Source organism: Poecile atricapillus, chromosome 2, assembly GCF_030490865.1.
Source record: "Poecile atricapillus isolate bPoeAtr1 chromosome 2, bPoeAtr1.hap1, whole genome shotgun sequence".
NCBI lineage: Eukaryota > Metazoa > Chordata > Aves > Passeriformes > Paridae > Poecile > Poecile atricapillus.
This window is the reverse complement of record NC_081250.1, coordinates 89,558,241-89,575,850: the sequence shown is the minus strand read 5'-3', so window position 1 is coordinate 89,575,850 and position 17,610 is coordinate 89,558,241. Positions and strand designations below refer to the sequence as shown.

Below are 17,610 nucleotides of genomic sequence, written 5' to 3'. Positions count from 1 at the left end.
CCCGGGAAGGCGGCATTCCCGTTTTCCTGCTGCGGAAGTGACGCGCTCCGGGCGCGCCCCGGCAGCGCCGCCGACGGTTCCTGTGGCGGGGCGAGATGGCGGCGCCCGGAGCCCCGGTGACCGTCACCGTCACTTACAGTAAGCGCCAGGGGCAGCGGGCGGGGGGCGCATCTCCGGCCGAGGGGGCCGCTCCCGGACCTTCCCCGCCCCGCTGCCCGCCATCCCCGCCCGGCCCGGAGCGGCACGGGGCGCTGTGGGGCGGGCGGGCCGCGGCCGCACCGGCGGTGGGGGAGAGCGGGGGCGGCCTCGGCGGGGCACAGCCCGGCCCCCGCTCCGCCTGGGGCCCGTCCCAGCTCCTGCCGTCCTGCCACCATCACTCCTTACTGGCCACGGCATGCCAGTGTCTCCTCCAGCTGGATGGCAGGCGTAGGTTTGCTGCAAGGGTGGTGGTGGTGGGAACGGGTGACACGACGGCCTTTGCCAGGGAGCGCAGAGCAGAGGTCGTCTGGGGGCGGCGAGGATCAGGATCTTAAAAGGACGAGGTGAGGGAGCTGGGCCTGTCCAGCCTCGAGGAGAGATGACAGAGGGGACCTCGCTGATGTGAATGAATATCTGGAAGGGGGGTGCCGGGAAGATGGAGTCAGGCTCTTCTCAGTGGTGCTCAGCAACAACAATAGTTCAGCAATAGCGATGGGTAGAAACTGATGCACAGGAAGTTCCACCTGAATATGAGGAAGATCTTCTGTATTGTGGGAGTGACTGTGCCTTGGTAGAAGTTGACCAGAGAGGTTGTGGAGTCTCCTTCATTGGAGATATTCAAGAGCTGTCTGGACACAGTCGCGTGCTATTTGCTCTAGGATGACCCTGCTTGAACAGGGAAATTGGAGCAGGTGATCCACTGTGGTCCCTTCAAGCTGACCCATTCTGTGATTCTGTTGTTTGGGTAAAATTTGTTTAGATGAAATACACTGCTGAGGTCAGCACTGTGTGTTAAAAGCAGTGCTACCCAGTAGGCTTTCTTCTGGTTTGTTGAAGAGGCTTGGATGTTTGCAGCTAGTGAGCTGCAACTGAAAGTGGTTTCTTCAGTGGGACAGGTGGCTGCTGACCTGATGGAATGGGTCACTCAAAGGCCAACTGACACAGTTGGGATTTTTTCCACCTCAGAAAGAAAAACCAGAAGAGGGAGAAAAAGGTGGAGAGGAAGGTAGGCTTGTATCGATAAATAAATATAAAACGTTACTGTAGATGGGTGAGAATAGCTTGGACGTTAAAAATAAGATGGGAAACACCGTGGTTAAATTTGGAAGTGGATCTAAGTGAGACAGTAGGAGGAATGAAGAAGATAGTAAGGTATTAAATCAGCAAGGTGTTCTGCTGAGTTAGCAAAACTTCGTAATTTTTTATTGTGTTTTTTTAAAAAAATTATTGAATAATAAATTCTGCCTTTGTTTCTTTTGCACTATGTTGGTAATGTTCTTTCCATCTCTAAAACTTAATTATTTCTGCTTGCTCATTCATATTTTCAAATTGTGTTTCAAATTGTTGTGTTAGAATGTTTCCTTTTATCACCTGGTAGCTTTGTTTAAGAGTCTTTGGTGAAGAATTTTGTAGAATTATCTGTTTGAATCATGATGATTCATGTGCTTTTAGTAGTGCCTTCAGAGAGCTCCATTTGATCTGGGGGTTTTCATTTTGCAAAGGTGTCAGTAATTTAATGATTTGACATATTTATAATTCCAGCATCTTGTTGTTTGCCAACACCCTGCTTGTCTGAGAATGTTTTTGTCTTTCCAATTGTTTTCTTACCTGATAATGACTTTGTCATTAATAGATAGCAAATAGAAGCCTTTGTTCAGTTTGGGCTTCATCTGTCTGATTTACACCCACAGCTGTCAGATGCAGCTCGACCACTTTACACAAAACAATTTTAGTAAAGTTTTGTGTGCATGAGTGAAAGTGGGGAAAGATGGAAATTAGGGCTGAGAAACAGAGCAGCAGCAGAGCCACATGTGTGACTTGGTAATCTTCAAGTGTGGTGGGCGGACCCTGGATGGACATCAGATGCCCACCAGAGCCACTCTGTCACTCCCCTCCTCAGCTGGGCAGGGGACAGAAAATGCAACAAAAGGCTCGTGGCTTGGGAGAAGTGCAGGGAGAGAACACTCATGGGCAAAACAGACTTAACTTGGGGACATGTAGTTTATTAACATTCAAGTCAGAGTAGATCAGTGAGAACTAAAAGAGAAAAAACCAACTTTTCCCCCAGGGTTAACTTTCCCTCTGAATTCTCTGATTCCTCCTGCCTGAGCAGTGCGGGGGATTGGGGGCTCCAGTCAGTTCATCATACGTTGTCTCTGCTGCTCCTTCCTCCTCAGGGGGAGGACTCCTCACTCTCTTCCCCTGCTCCAATGTGGGCTCCTCTCATGGATTGCAGTCCTTCCGGAACAGACTGCTCCAGTGTGCATCCCCCACAGGGTGACAAGTCCTGCCAGCAAACCTGCTCCAGCGTGGGCTCCTTTCTCCATGGGTCTGCAAGTCCCTGCCAGAACCCTGCTCCAGCACTGGCTTCTCACAGGCTCACAGCCTCCTCTCTGGCATCCACCTGTTCTGGTGTGGGATCCTCATGGGTTGCAGGGCCACGGCTGCTTCACCACGGTCTTCACTGTGGGCTGCAGGGGAATCTCAGCTCTGGCACCTGGGGCAACCCACGAGTTGTTTTTTATGGTGATTTCACTCTGCTGTGAATTTAAATTAAAATTTATTTACAGTCTGTCCGAAGTGGTACTCATAATTTGTAATTAAACTGGTTCTATTGTTAGACAAAGTTCATCTGTTTTTTTTCCTCAGTTAATGTTTGTTTGGTTTTTTTTCCCTCTCAGATGCTCAGGGGCAGAGCCCTTATACAAAACAGTTGCATATATCAAAAGGACCTTTTGAAATATACCAAGGTTGTATTTTGTGGTTTGGTGTTTTTACCCCTAAACAATCTGGTAAGAAGGGTTGTTTATAGAAGATGCTTGGGTGAGAGGGGCATAATGTGATTTTAAGCTTAAAATTGTTTTGGAATAACGAATGTAATTAGCACTTTAAAATTTTTGAGGCCACGGTGTCACTTGTCATGTGAATGCGGGAGGCTTGAGCATTTTAAAATCAATTTTTCTAGCACTCTCCTTTGTAAAAGATATGTGCACTTTAAATTAGTGGCGTGAGAATAGTTTTCCTTCTGGTATGTGTCAAATTCTCTCTTCCTGCAGAGTAAAAAATTCCTGTTTCGATTTCCCTTGGAGCCAGAGGTGGTTGATTCCTGCGGGTGCTTTCAGATTGACAGACCTTAAGTGTGTGGCAGCAGAGGGTTGTAGAAAGGGTCTGTTGCAAAGCAGAGATTAATAAGCATACTCCTTTTTTTTCCCTAAGGACTCCCTCCTGTTTGCATGCAAGTAATCTTAGGAAGTCTGAATAGGATGCTCCATAAGTGGAAGGTGGCAGATAAACTGGGACTTCTCCAAGTGGTTATGTCTGCTTATCAGTAATGTATGGGGAGAAATAGTTTTTGTATTCTGAGAATTCTCTCTGGTTGGTGGTAGAGATGAAACAGGATAGACAATGATTGCTTGTTTCTCATGTTTGAGGAGAAGGGAGCAAATGAAGTGATAAATTGTGTCAGATACCAAAGACTCATGTCATTAGAAGTTCCCACAAGTAGGAAGTGGGATACATCAGGAAGGTATGGGCTTTCATGCTTTAGCTTGTGGGATGTCTGGACACCATCTGTACTCTTAAAAAAGACAGAATAATATTTAGCAGGAGCTAAATTATGGCAGTAAAATACATCCAGTGAAACTCTTCAGGTTATTCCAATGTAAACCAAAATTTTCAGCTGAGGTCAATCTCTTCAAGAGGAAGGAAGTGCAGTAGAATAATTTGATTGAAAATTACGATTCTTCATGAGAATCTGTGATTTGAGAACTTTATGCATTAATGGTAATAATTATTAGAGATTAATTCTCTGTAATATTTTCTAGGTTACAATAAGTACTACTGTTACTATGTTTTTCTACTAGGTAATGAAAAGCACAGTATTCAAGTTGCTTCACAGCAAGAAAATGGTGAACCTACACTACAAGACATGGCTGTACTTATTGAACAAGTCACAGGAGTCCCAGTTCCTTTTCAGAAACTGATATACAAAGGTAACTTACAATTAAACTGCCGTGTTTCTTACAGATGATAAGCTTTTATCTTACTCACTCTCAGGTGTCCCTGTTTTGAATATCTTCAAAAAGACATTCTTATGCTACTGACTGTACTTTAACTGGTTTTTTCCTCTCTCATTCTTCATTTAGGAAAGTCTCTGAAAGAATTGGAACAACCATTATCAGCACTTGGTGTTAAAAATGGTTGCAAAGTCATGTTGATTGGGAAAAGGGTAAGCATTGCCTTTGGATCTTTTTTCCCCCTTAAGCTATCATCATTTTTGTAAGTTAGCTGCTGAACATAGAAACAAAGCTGCAGCATTAACCTAATTTTGTATACCTATCCACAAAGTTGAGTTCAATCTCTTGTTACACTGCATATAACTGCAGTTTGTACTTTTCTGAAATTACATTATTGACTGGCTTCTGCTTTACATTATTGACAAGACTCTGCCTAATCTGTGATCAGTGCTCATGAACCTTCTTTGTACTGATGACCTTATCTGCTCATTTTATTTTTCTGGTTTTAAAAAAACTTTCCCAACTGTAGCTACTGAGTCTTGATCATCTGAGTTATTTCTGGTAAAATGATTTGTGGGTGGCTTTGCAAGTCGAGGATGAGGTAATAATCTTGTGATGCAAATGTTGCCTGTACTTTAGAAATTAAAAATTGACAAAAAGAAAAATTGCACTTTTCCTTTTCCCTTCAAACTAATCTCATTAAATGTGTTTATATACATTGCTGATTTAAGTATATTTGTAATTAAGCTTTGGAAGAAGCTTATTTGGTAGGTACTGAAATATGGAAAGAATAGCCACAGTGTAGTGTGTATTCTAAACCCTCAGAAGCCTTTATGTCTTTATCAGCACTTGTGCTTTTTAGCTGCATTGTATCTTTATTTGTTCCTTAGTTGTGAATGTTGTACTTTTGAATACACAGAATAGTCCAGAAGAGGAGGCTGAATTAAAGAAGTTAAAAGATTTGGAGAAGTCAGTGGAGCAAATAGCTAATAAGTTAGAGGAAGTTAATAAAGAGTTCACAAGTATCCAGAAGGTATGCCAGTTTTGTATAACTTTATATCTTTGTAAAGCAGTTTTGTAGGTATGTCTGTTAAAAAAAAACCCAAACAAAACAGTTTGAACGTTTTTGAGTAGTCAGTAATAGGCTGTCCCTCCTACAAGTCCAAGAGTCAGTAATACTTAGTGAATTCCAAATGCTATTTATGAGTTTGCTAAATACAGACATGGCATTGTTTGGAAAAAGGTAAATATTGTTTCCTATGGGATAAGTTACATTCTTTTTATCTGGAAAAACTTGGAGTTCTTTCAAAGTCCAAAGAAGAAGGTCTATTACATGTTTATCATTTTAGTAAACCTAACATATCTTACATTTACCATGTCAAAAATTGATAAAATACAGAAGAATACAGATTAAGATTGGAGTCCCTATCATGCTTGAAAATTCAGAAACTGTAAAAGATACTTTCTGCTGTTGTGGATTAACAGATTTTCTAAGGTGGGTATTGTGTAGGGTATGGGATAATTTTGTTTTTTCTTCTTCAGGGATTTTTAGCAAAGGATCTCCAAGCAGAAGCACTAAAACAGCTGGACAAGAGGATAAAAGGAACTGCAGAGCAGTTCATGAAGACACTTGAACAGATTGATGCCATTGTAAGTAACTAACTGCAGAAGAAGGTTAAATCCCAACAGAAACTTACTTGATATTTTAATGTACTAAGAAATTTAGTATCCAAGTGCTTCGCAGTCCTTAGTGGATCATAACCTTACATTACATTTCCAGAGTTTAATGTACATATTCCTGTATCATGTAGTAGGTGAGAGCTGGATGAGATTAAGGGTCTTGTACAGAGATAAATAGAAGATTGCTTCAGCCAGGGTGTTTCCTTACTCTGTTTCTCTGTATGCTTGTCATTCTCTGTAAACCTCATTATATAATTATGTTGCATATCAAGGTCATAATTGCCTGCTCTGAAGGGAAAAATGCTGCTTTTCTGTGGTAGTGGTGTTTTTGGGTCTCCTCCTTGGTACAGTGACCTTTTTTAGGACTTTTTTTTCAGAAATATGCCATGCAAATACCTGTAACTGGTGAAACAAACGTAGTTTAATTTGGTGGACTCTTTGAAAAAGTTGAGCAGTGGGCTAAATCAGAGTAATGATTTGAACTGGCCATCATCAAATGCTATGTAATATGGATGTGTTCCTGGGAATGGTGGGAAGCTTACTAACTAATTGCCTGCTTTTGTATTGTGAGCCTATGATGATAACGCAGTCTTTGCTGTGTGTTAAAGCCAACCATTCTAAATACTTTTTTTAAAAATTGCTGTATTCTAAGTATTTTGAAGTCTTCAAATTTCTTTTTCCTTTTGTGCCTCTTATAAAGGAGAATATTGTGCTGGCAGTTATTGAATGCTGTTGGACATAAAGACTTTATATAACTGATTCCCTGTTTGAAGAAGCAGATTTACTACATGCTGTCATGAAAATATCAATAAGGTGACAACTGTCTCAGTTGGATGGGGTTAAAGTTTATTTCTGACTCCCTTCAATTTTTGATACCAAATCCTATTTAGAAAAAAACTCAGTACTTGTAGTCTGGCGTGCAGTTCTGGAACCCAGCGGGCAGCCTTGTAAAGCTGTTTCACTGCTTCCTGATTAATCCAAACTGAATTTCCCAAGTTTACTTTTAACTCTGGTACTTTTTGTGTGGTTTAAACAGAAAGCATGCTGTGATTTATCTCCTTTTCTAAAATACTCTAAATAGTACTGGACAAGGGATTTTAGATCTAGTACAGTGTTTTTGTTTTTTTTTTTTTTACTAAGTGAGGATTTGTATTACTGATTATTGCAGTTACATTGCACATATTTGTTTCTTTTAATATACAAAGATAGCTGTGAGATTTGTAATGAAAACTGGACTAATGTGCAATCTTGCAGATGAAATACATGTAGGTGGGTGGAATCTTTACATAAAATGTGGGCGTTCAGAGTGCTGGTATTACACCAGGTCAGATGAACAGGCCACCAGCTTACTGAGGCAGCACTCAGCTGTACTGTGGTTGTGCAGTGTATGGAGGCAGCAGTACAGAATGGTAATGAGGGGTGTATGAACAATAAATTAGTTCCACTGGAGTAAAAAAATGGCAGATAGAAATGCAAAGCAGTAAAATATTCTACTGTAGAATTGGTTTACTTAAGTAATTAGTGTTCTTTTCAGCAACCAAGTAAAAAGCTAGTTCTGACACATCTGTTAAATGCTATTGAACATGTAGAAGTGCTGTTGATTGAGTCAACAGCATGTTAAAAAATTCTGAGGGGGAAAATGTGATTGACTGAGAAGAATGAATGATGCATTGTAGAAGTCAAACATACCATCAAGCTCACACTACAAATGTTCCAATTTTTTTCTTTGTCAGAATGTTTGCAGCTCATTAAGGTGTCTCAGCTGCTGTGTGTTATTTGCTTCACTCAAAACTGTACAGTTAGATGCAAAATTAAATTTTGGTTGGTTACAGAAGATAAGGGTGAGAAAGTCTGCATATTTTCTTTCTATTCTAGGAGTATAACTCTCTTACTGGTAGCAGACAAGCTCATTAATTAGAGGAGCTGAGTTGGGAACTGAACTAGACACCATGCATTCAACAATTGTGAATTTAAAAGATGGGATTTGGAAGGTGGAGAAGTTTAAAGTCATACAGTAGTGGGGTGTGAGAGAAAAAATACAGTGTTGTCACTGCCAGAGATGTGAAAGAAAGTTATGAAGTAGAATGCTTTTTGGTAGAGCATCTGTATCTTAAGCATTGTAACATAATTGTAACATAAACATGAGTGTGTTTAAAAAGCTGCTGCTTTCATTGCCTCTTACAAAATTCGAATTTGTCTGACACAGTCAGAGAGTGCCATTAGCCACAGATCTTAGAAGTTTTCTTCAGGAAGAATGCAATTGAGTCTTGTTCAGTACTTGAAGACTTGTGTGTGTGCATTTGCAGATGTGCTATTTTTTTCATCAGTTAGACATTTGGTCCAGAAATTGAAGTCAAAATACACTATTTCAAATCTCAGTGAGAAGAACACAGGAAATGCTTTCCTTGGTCATCTGGCTCAGGTTTTTAAATATCTGAAAGGCTTTTTCAAGAAAAAGCAAAGTTTTTCTGAGATCAGTAGGAATATATGAATCCATGGTCATGACAGTATGTACTTGTGAACCAGCTCTGATTTAATGAATGTTTTCTCCAATATCACAGTGTGAGCACTCACTTTATCCTCAAGATGGTCTCCTATTAAATGGCAGATTTTTTAATGTAGAAAGAATATTGCAGGGAACAGATTATTCTAAGAATTGAAAAAAAGCTTTCTCTTCTGAAATACCACTGATCTGAAATACCGTCTGAAAGTCACTGATTTTGTTAACATAAGTTCACAACTGTCAAGTTTAAATCTGTCAAGTTGCATCTATCGAGGACATTGGTAGTGCTATCAACTCATAGTTATGCTCTGGTGGCTCATCCTCCTTTCCTGAGGATTTTTTTAATTATAGTTCCTCTGTAGAACTTACTTAAGTTACCATGCTGTTCTGATGAAATTTAACTGGCTTCTTGTCTCTACTATACTTGTCATTGGGTAAATTCATACAAAATTAGTATTTCAAGGATTAAAAGAAAGAAATATTCTGAAAAAAACCCATCACTGTTCCTGTAACAAACATTTCCCAGATGTCTGGGAAGTTTTTCCACGTACAATAAGATGAGACCCTATTGCTAAACTTTTTGATTTTATCTGGATCAGTAAAAATGTGATAAGCATTTCCTACTATAATTCTTTAATCTCTTGGCATGAGTTGTGAACATGAAATCAGATCTTCAGAGCAAGGTATTTCTAAAGCTCAAGGAGCATTGTCATGTGAAGTTTTGTCCAACCCTTTCTGTTTGATTTGTTTCTGTTTGATTTGTGATTTGTGTTGTCAAACAAAACCCCAAAGCTCAGGTTAGCTGAGACCCCTGTGCCCCACCAGTCTGTCAATGTCCTGTTATGGGGATCCTTACCTGAGCAGTCCACTTGATGGGAGGGTGGTTCAGCTGACTTGCTTGGGGTCACATGCAAACAGAGAGGCTCCTCCTAGACCTCCGCACCTTTGATCGGTCTGTTGGTGCCCCAGGCAAGATTCAGGGACAAGTTCAGGACACTACAGCTTAACAGGGACCTCCTCCTGGGTATCCACAGTCAAATATGTTACCTGCTGCCAGTGACTGTAAGTGCCCTTGAAGGACTCACTTTACCAGTTTACGGAATAGCCTTCCTTTATTAATACAATAGAAAACTCTGACAGGATTGCTGGTGGTAGTATCTGGCTGCAAAAACATATTTGAAGCAATATACTAACCAGCTCTAATCTCCAATAATGGAGTCTTCCCTATTTTTATGCCATTTTTAAGTTACTCTTACACTAATTTTATTTTTAGGTGGAGCTAGAGTGACTAGTCATACATCATGTTCAGTGTGGGGTGGTTGTACTTTGAAGGTGGGTAATGTCAGTATTCTGAGGTGACCTTTGGGGCTGGAGCTATACATTAGAATTACATCCAAGGTAAACTTTGGAATGGAGGTGGGCATCTGTGATCTTGCCACAGTTGCTGGTTCAACAGCAGGAAATCTTTTTCCTTCCTTGGCTGATGGCTGTTATGTGGCTTATCAGCTACAAGGTACCACCATGTTCCCCCTCTTGCAGGATTTGGACAGACCCTGGCCATGGTGTCTCCAGTCCACCCTCTCTTTAGGCCCCCATAGTGTGTATTTTGTGTGGGAAGTTGCACAGGCTGACCACATTCCATCCAGAGAGCAGCAACTGCATTTTCTCCCTATAATTTCCCATGTTGTTATATGTGGGTTGGTAACTTTCCACCCTGCTCCAGCCTCCATTTCATCCCCCCTTAGTCTGTATGCTGACTACAGTTTTTATAACTTTCCTACCAAGTTTCAGCAATGGAAACTAGGCTGTAGCTTTCTACTCCAGCTATTATGCTGTTAGGTCCAAAGGGGGAAACAGCAGTTTACAGAAATACCCCTGAGGAGATAAGGAATGTTCCCATAGGGAGGTGTCATGGCCTGCAGCTCAGCTGAAGTGCCTCACACCAGTGCACACAGCATAGGCAACAAAGCGGAGGAGTAAAATCCATTTGTCTGAACAACAAAATAAAAGAACACCTTTATTTTTTTGTTTTGTTTGTTGTTTGATTTTTAAAAACGTTTATGTATCTAAACCTTCCAGCTGTGCTCACATTTTGGCTGAAATGAAACAGATAATGTTAGGGAAGCCTGTATTCTTGATCTGGAGTTAGGGTGGAAAATAAAAGGTAAACTAGTGAGAAACTCCCAAGATTTTTATCTATCTTTACCTGTGAGAACACAGTGTTTTTAAGAATGTTCACATAAACTTTATATAATGATAATAATCTGTACAGGTGTTTTACCTGTTTTAAAAAAAAAAAATCATAAACCTGAGCACCATTCCTCAGCAGCACCCAAATTTCACATAGCTCGAAAAAGACAAAGTATGCAACACTGGCCAGGATGACGTACATGAACGTAATGGGTGGTAGGAGTACAGAAAGTGATGCAGTTTGAATTAAGTTAAAAGCTGACATTGTGTAACACTTCACATCTGTTGCCTTCCATGAAAACATTACAGAGATGCCAAGTGATTGAGTTAATGTATCTGTAAGAAATTTGTTCGTATAATCTCTGAAAAAAGCCCAGAGGATGAAGCTCAGCTGAAGAGTTAACACACACCACAGCAGAAAAAGCACTGTATGTAGTCTGTTGTTGTATATTCCCTAAAGAAACATGGTAGATTTGCTAGCTATGTTCTTTGCAGTCAGCATGCTGCATCCCTGACTTTTTAATAACTTTTTCTTTCCTGAGTAATCACCCTTACTGAGTGGGCAAGGCATTTTCAGGATGCCTATTCAGAAGATTCTTTGATAACTCCAGTTTTTTCTGTAAGTCTGATATGTTCATTTCAGCATTAACCTGCATCAACTTCTTTGCAGAATTTGCCAGAGAATTTCAGTGACTGCAAACTGAAAAAGAAAGGGTTGGTGAAGAGGGTCCAGGTGAGTTTTCTTGATTGTTTTTGGGTTTTTTCCCCCTTTTTTTTTCTCCATAAATGCTGGGCACTTATATACCAAGAGTTTGTGGAAATGAGCTGTTCAGACTTTTTTAGTATTTGTTCTTACATTGGTATTTTGTATGACTTCCCTTTGAGAGGTATTTAATAGCTTTATAAAACAGCACACAAAATACAGATTTTCATAGTTCATGCTGTTTTCAGATAATGTTTGTCATTTACATTAGTGGTTTGTCTTATGGCTGCCTGACGATGTGAAGTAATCCTCATAACTTGTAAAGACATCAGGATTGATCGTTCCTCCTTTTTTGAATCTTGGAAGACTGGAGTAATGACTGAGGTCTGGGCACAAGGATGCAGTGAACTGGACCTCCTGCTGACCTACTCCTGACCTTGCCAGGGGTGTTCTTTAGAAAATTTAGCTTCTATTGCAATGCACCAACTTTCTTCGGAGAGTGGGTCTTTAAGATCTGTACAGCAGAGTAGCTGTGCTGGGGATGGAGGGTTTAATTGCTTTGCTATGGTATGATCCTTGTAAATTCCTAGGCATTGTTTTCTCAGAGACCTTGAACTGGAAGTTTGTTCATAAATACTGGAATTCAGCTCCCTCTACTTAAACTTGCATAATGAATGGTGATGCTACTTGTACTAGTGTTTTTATTTGTACTGTGTCAGCTTTAGTCCCAAGCTGGGCTCCTAAAAATTGTTTGTGGAAGTACCTTGCATTCATATATAGAGTTGAATGATTTTTTCTTTTACTGTAACCTTATTAAACACTTCCTATTGATGTTTCACAAGTTTTTTAGAATAGTCATATATTTTAGAGGAAGGCCCACCAAGAAGTACTTCTTCATAGGAGAAATGGTTTTAGTTGCAGCTTTAGGGACAAAGCACTTTGTACTCAGTTACTGAGATAAGTTCAGATAATGCAAATAGAAATGAAGGTGGTTGCTGGTGTGGCTGTGTTATGTGGAGGTTCTGAGCACACTCTTGATTCCATGTGCCCAACCAGGGCAGCAAAACTTGTAATAGGCTGGCGGCTACCAACTTAGTGGAAGCTACTGAATCTCTGCTCTTGGGTGAAGTTACAGCAGAAGTAAGTGGGGCTTTGTATAAGAACTGCTGTTAAAGCATAGAACAAGTTCTGTTGAGCAGAGATCAGAATTACTTATGTGCTTTTATAGGCACATCATTATGCAGCTGTGGGTTATGAACCCTTTGAGGACTGCAGAAGAATCCTAAAGGGTTTCAGATCAGAGCTGTCAACAACAGTTTGTTTTTCCAGAGCAAGAACAAGAAAACAGTGGCAAGTTATGCTTGTTATTCTTAAGTATCCATCAAAGCAAGGGAGAGCTGTTAACTGCCTTCTACTGCTGGCAGTCACACATCTTCCAGGGTGGGGAGATAAATATGAAACAGTAGCAGCCAACAACTGCAGTTATTACCACCTTCACTTTTTCATTACTCAAGTTCTTACAAACCTGAGTTGATGACAGCTCAAGGGATTGGTTGGAAACAGATTCCAAGCAGTGTGATGATTGAGGAACATTCACATGGCATAACAGTGCTGCTTTAGAAGGAGAGCACTTTCTTAGTATCATTCTAATGTAAACAGCATGAAATGTCTGGTTTGACTGTCTGAGTCTGGTACAGACATAGCAAAAACGAAGGCAAGATGCAAATAGCTAATGGGAGAACCTTTCTCAGAAAGTGCAGTGTACTTGCATACCTTGGGGTTGGCCTAAAACAGTTTATTGGTTTAAAATGCTGGCATGTTGTGCTGTGTACAGCCCAAACAAAGTGACCAGGGGCTGCTGGTGCACCCAAAAAGGACTGCCCTTTTTGGAATGGGGCCTTCTATATTTTGAGGAACACCAGCCACTGATGAAGATGAAGGTTCAGTGGTGCCTTGTAGTCTTAAGAAGTAGAAAAGGTCTTAGTTTAATGAAAGCTTGTTTTACATTTGACTGAGCAGGTTTGTCCCTCCCAGCCTTGGCCTCTGAAGTACATGTTTTAGAAAGGAGCTTAGAAATCATGTTTCAAACTGAACAAAGCACTAACTTGTCTGAACCTTTATGTTTCCTCTTGTTGTTCATGAACTTTGGATCAACTGAAAATACATCAGCATCAGGACTGGTGATGGTGGGCAGCCATGCTATTATCCTTATTAGCCTTATCCAGTGTCATGTTTCTGTTGGATTCTGTGTAAATGCAGGTGTGCATAAGCTATTACCAAAACAACTGGAAAGTGGTTGTTGAGTTGACATCTTCAAACTCATGATAGAAACTGCATGTTCAGTTCTTCAAAAATACCTCCCGGTGCCAAAATCTGTATCCAATAACATTTCTTTGCTTTTTATTCTCAGGTTTTTCTTGCCCAGTGTGATACCATTGAAGGGAATATTGGTCAAGAAATGGACAAGCTACAGTCAAAGAATTTGGCACTGGCAGAATGAGGCATCGCCTTACATAATTAGGAAACATAATTGCTCTATGAGCAAGAAGAAAAGTTTGCTCTTTGTTTTGGAGCACATATCCAGCTTCCTTTTTTTTTTTTTTTTTTCCCCCCAAGCCCAGTCTGTTAGACTGGTACCAGTCAATCATTTCTTGCTGGTTGTCTTGTTTGCCGCTTGGTTAGAACTAATATTTTGAAAAGAAAATCCTTCCTGAAGAATGGCTGAACTAATCTTTGTGATGAATTGTGTATCTTATGGATGATAAAATAGTTTAGTTACACTAAGTTATGAAGTTTTCAGTGGTGGGAAAATGTCTGATATATCTTTGAATTTATTTACAGCTCAAATCAAAGAAGGTCTATAATCGTACAAGTGCCGTAAGTTGCAGTTGTAGGACTTCAGCTTGATTGAAAAAGGCAAACTGAGACAACATCTGGGAAAGTTGAACATTCTAGTAGACAGTTCAGAGCAATAAAAAACCCCTACGCATTTGTATCTACTTAATGTTTGTATGCATTTATAAATATAAGAAAGCTTGACTATAAGGGAGTCGTACCTATTTTAGCCTTAAATTGTCATAATAAATGGAATGTACTGTAACATGTATGGTACTTAATTTTGAGTGGTGCTTTAAGTTGTTACTGAGCTCCTTGATACAGATGTATGTTTTTTACACAGATTTCTGATGTACTGTGGTTTTTATAGATTATTTGTATTTTTATTATTTGTGTTCTGTCTTGAGTTATTTTGAGAAATGAAATGGGGTTACTCATGCTGCTCAAATACCAAGGGTTCAGTTCAAGCAAGGTGTAACTAAGGAGCTGTTTTGAAAGAGTTTTTTTGTACTTTTTTCTGAATTTACTGAATTCATGATGCTATATTTAATGGGAAAATGCAGTGGTTATTCCAGTATGTTAAGGCAATCAGTGAATTTTTATAACATGTTGCAAAGAGACACAGGTTTATTTTAGCAATGCCGTCTGTGTGAGGGTTATGACTGAGTCTCATGGTCAGATATGTGCCATGCTTAACCTTCTCTGTTAGGTGAGAAGTCAGCTTTTCCAGCAGACAGAAACTTTGAGTGGGTGCAGCCAGCTTTGCAGTGCTTGCTCAGAGGTTCCGAGCAGACTGTGGAGCGTGTCAGCCTGTAGGTAACATAAAAGTTCAGGAGCTGCTTTTTCACTGATGCTCCTCCTTGGGAGGTCAGCCAGATACACAGTGGCTGGCAAAGCAGGGTCTGGTGAGGAGCCTCTTTCTGTGCAAGAAATAAACTCTTCATCCCAAATGAGTCAGACTGAGAATGTTTAGAATTGGCCTAAGTAGTGAGCCACTATCCACATGTTCTAAGGTTAGCTGTCCTTCAAGATAAAAATAGGAAATGTATGTAAGAAGATCTTGACTTCTGATAAGTTATAAAACTTAATACCTGAAGTGTTATTATTACAGTATTGTCTTTCATGTTCATAATTGGAGGAACATATTTATTTTTTTTTAGTGAAAAATGCCATTGAACAAATGAAGTGATAGCTGTGCATTAGAAGGGGTCACTTGTATTCTAAAAATGTAGGTTGACCATACCAAGATTTGAATTGCCATGTTTTTTGCTGTTAACCAATTACTCCAAGCTTATATATTTTCCTTATGAAATTCTCTTATCAGCATCTGCGGGGTATTTCATTGTCTAAACTCCTAGGAACCTTATCTGTCATTTTAGGATTTGGTATGGTAGGACTGTGGAAGTTTTTTCCAGGCTAGGCTACGTAGTCTGTCGTGCTGAACTTTCCCAGCACTTTAAGGTCAGGAGGAGGAAGCATTTGTTGTAGGCATTTTTGTGAAGCCCAGCCTAGCCTGTGGCTGTTTCTGGACCAGATTCAGCTAAGAGCTAACTCTTAAACCACCAGCAACACATGCCTAATTCAGGGAATGCAAAATCAACCACTTTCCTGTGACGGAAAGGATCCTCACCCTCCCAAATGTGAGTTCTCTAAGGTGTTGAGCTTTCACAGGTGCACGTATAATAAGCAGGTATCCTTTGCCCATGGAGAGAACTGGGAGCTGTGGTCATGGCTGGACTGTGTCCATTTCTACTGTTCCTGTGTAGTTTTCTCCTGGGTGAGAACATTAACAGGCAGACATTGTCTTCCCAGCAGTCTTTCCCAGAAATTGCTGCTTCCTTAGATGTGCTTGTGTGAGTACATCTTCAGCCTGTCTCAGAGCAAGGTGGATTAACTTCAGGATGTTCTGTAGCAGATCTTTTGGTGGTCTGGTCCTTTGAGGCAAAGAGAGTGAACCTCTCCCACCAGCACATCTGTATTCAGCAGAGGGTGGGTGTCCTGAGCTAAACTTACCTTGCAGTTCTAAGTGGTTTGGTTTCTAGGACAAAAGTATGTGTATGAAGACCAACTTCTGCAGCATAAATTGTTTTGTCTTCCAAATATAAAAATGGGTTGATTTGTTGTGGAAAACAGTTGGTTGTATTTAGAATTATCCAAGACATTCTAGAGTGAATTGAATTTAATACTTAGTTTTGGAGAGGGAAGTCGTAAACTTTTTTTTGTCATAATAGCCTTAAATTCAGTAAAAGCAAGCATCTGTGCTTTTCAAAAGTGCAGCTGACTGCAGTTGTGGGAGGAAGGGAAAGGAAGAGGCAATTTAAAATATTCTTCAGAATTTGTAAATATAAATAATCAAGCTTAAACTATAGTCTCATTGATTCTGTAGTCCAGGTGTACTGTGATACCTGTTTTGCTACTGAATCATTTCCTCAGCGCAACAATCTGCCATGATCATGTCAAAACAGAAGTTTCTCCCTTTTGCCTTAGTTGCACTTATCCCATCGTCTTCCTCCAGTTGCTGTGTTGCTCTGGCTGTGTTTACACACCTTGGACTTGCCATCCTGGCAAAATGTACCACAGGATTTGTCTTTTATCAAAACGGAAATTGAATTGCACGCGCCCTTGGCCCGTTTTCTCTCCCAGATCCCGTGGGCTGGTGTGAGATGAACCAAACCCAACTCAGGGAAATGTGGAGTCTGGAGCCATGGGATGGGTTGCTCTCCAGAAACAGCACAAAATTATAGTGGCATCCTCCATGACCAAGTCCTCTGGAAGGTAATGTCGCTGTAAGCCTGGAGCAACACTTTTTCTAATGGACACTCGTGGTTTGGAGTGGAGCACTTGACACCGTGGAAATTAGCACTAGATTTGTTTTCTGTTTTTTTTTTTTTTTTTTTTTGTTAACTTACATTATTGTACTGTGATAAATGAAAAGATACAAATAAAACATTGAAAGTTGTCTGCTGTCCTTGGTCACGTTGTAGTCACTAAATTCTGTATTTGGGCTGTATTTTAGCAGGGAAGGCACACACTGCTCTGGGTGCTGTGTGTGCTGGTGCAGGGCAGGGAGTGGGGCCTCCGGTATCCCAGGATTGGCAACGAGACAGAGCTTTAAAAAAAGCCGGGTTGGTAGATGTTTTGTTTTGTTTTGTTTTGCTTTGTTTTATTAAAAAAAACAAAACAAAACCCACAAAAAAACGAAACCAAAAAACCCCAAAGTACTTTACGCAGTTGTGTTGCACATTGTGCATTAGAACAGGTTGTCCAGAGAGGGTGTGGAGTCTTCCTCACTGAAGGTATTGAAGAACCATCTGGACACAATCCTGCGCCGGGCAGGTTGCACCAGATGACCCACTGTAATTCCGTGTTTTCTGGATCTGGATGTATGGGATGTAATGTGTATTGGTTTTAATTTATTTGGGTGGTTTGGCGTGAGGAGTGGGATACTTTTCAGGCAGTTTATTCAGAGACGTGTCCCACAGCTG

General features: G+C 40.4%; 1 protein-coding gene across 3 annotated transcripts; it reads left to right on the top strand.

Moving 5' to 3' along the window:
• The first annotated feature begins 50 nt into the window (after nt 1–50).
• Nucleotides 51–17,085, top strand: BAG1 (BAG cochaperone 1). 3 transcript variants are annotated; one of them, XM_058830381.1, is made up of 8 exons: nt 52–138; nt 3,415–3,531; nt 4,062–4,190; nt 4,344–4,426; nt 5,134–5,247; nt 5,757–5,864; nt 11,258–11,320; nt 13,701–17,085. In XM_058830381.1, the coding sequence occupies exons 3-8, from the start codon at nt 4,127–4,129 to the stop codon at nt 13,788–13,790; spliced, it is 522 nt and encodes a 173-aa protein (XP_058686364.1). In that variant the 5' UTR covers nt 52–138; nt 3,415–3,531; nt 4,062–4,126; the 3' UTR covers nt 13,791–17,085. The 3 variants fall into 3 exon arrangements, with proteins under 3 accessions (XP_058686363.1, XP_058686364.1, XP_058686365.1); XM_058830380.1 differs by lacking the exon at nt 3,415–3,531 and having other exon boundaries at nt 51–138; XM_058830382.1 differs by lacking the exons at nt 3,415–3,531; nt 5,134–5,247 and having other exon boundaries at nt 56–138.
• Nucleotides 17,086–17,610: the final 525 nt, after the last annotated feature.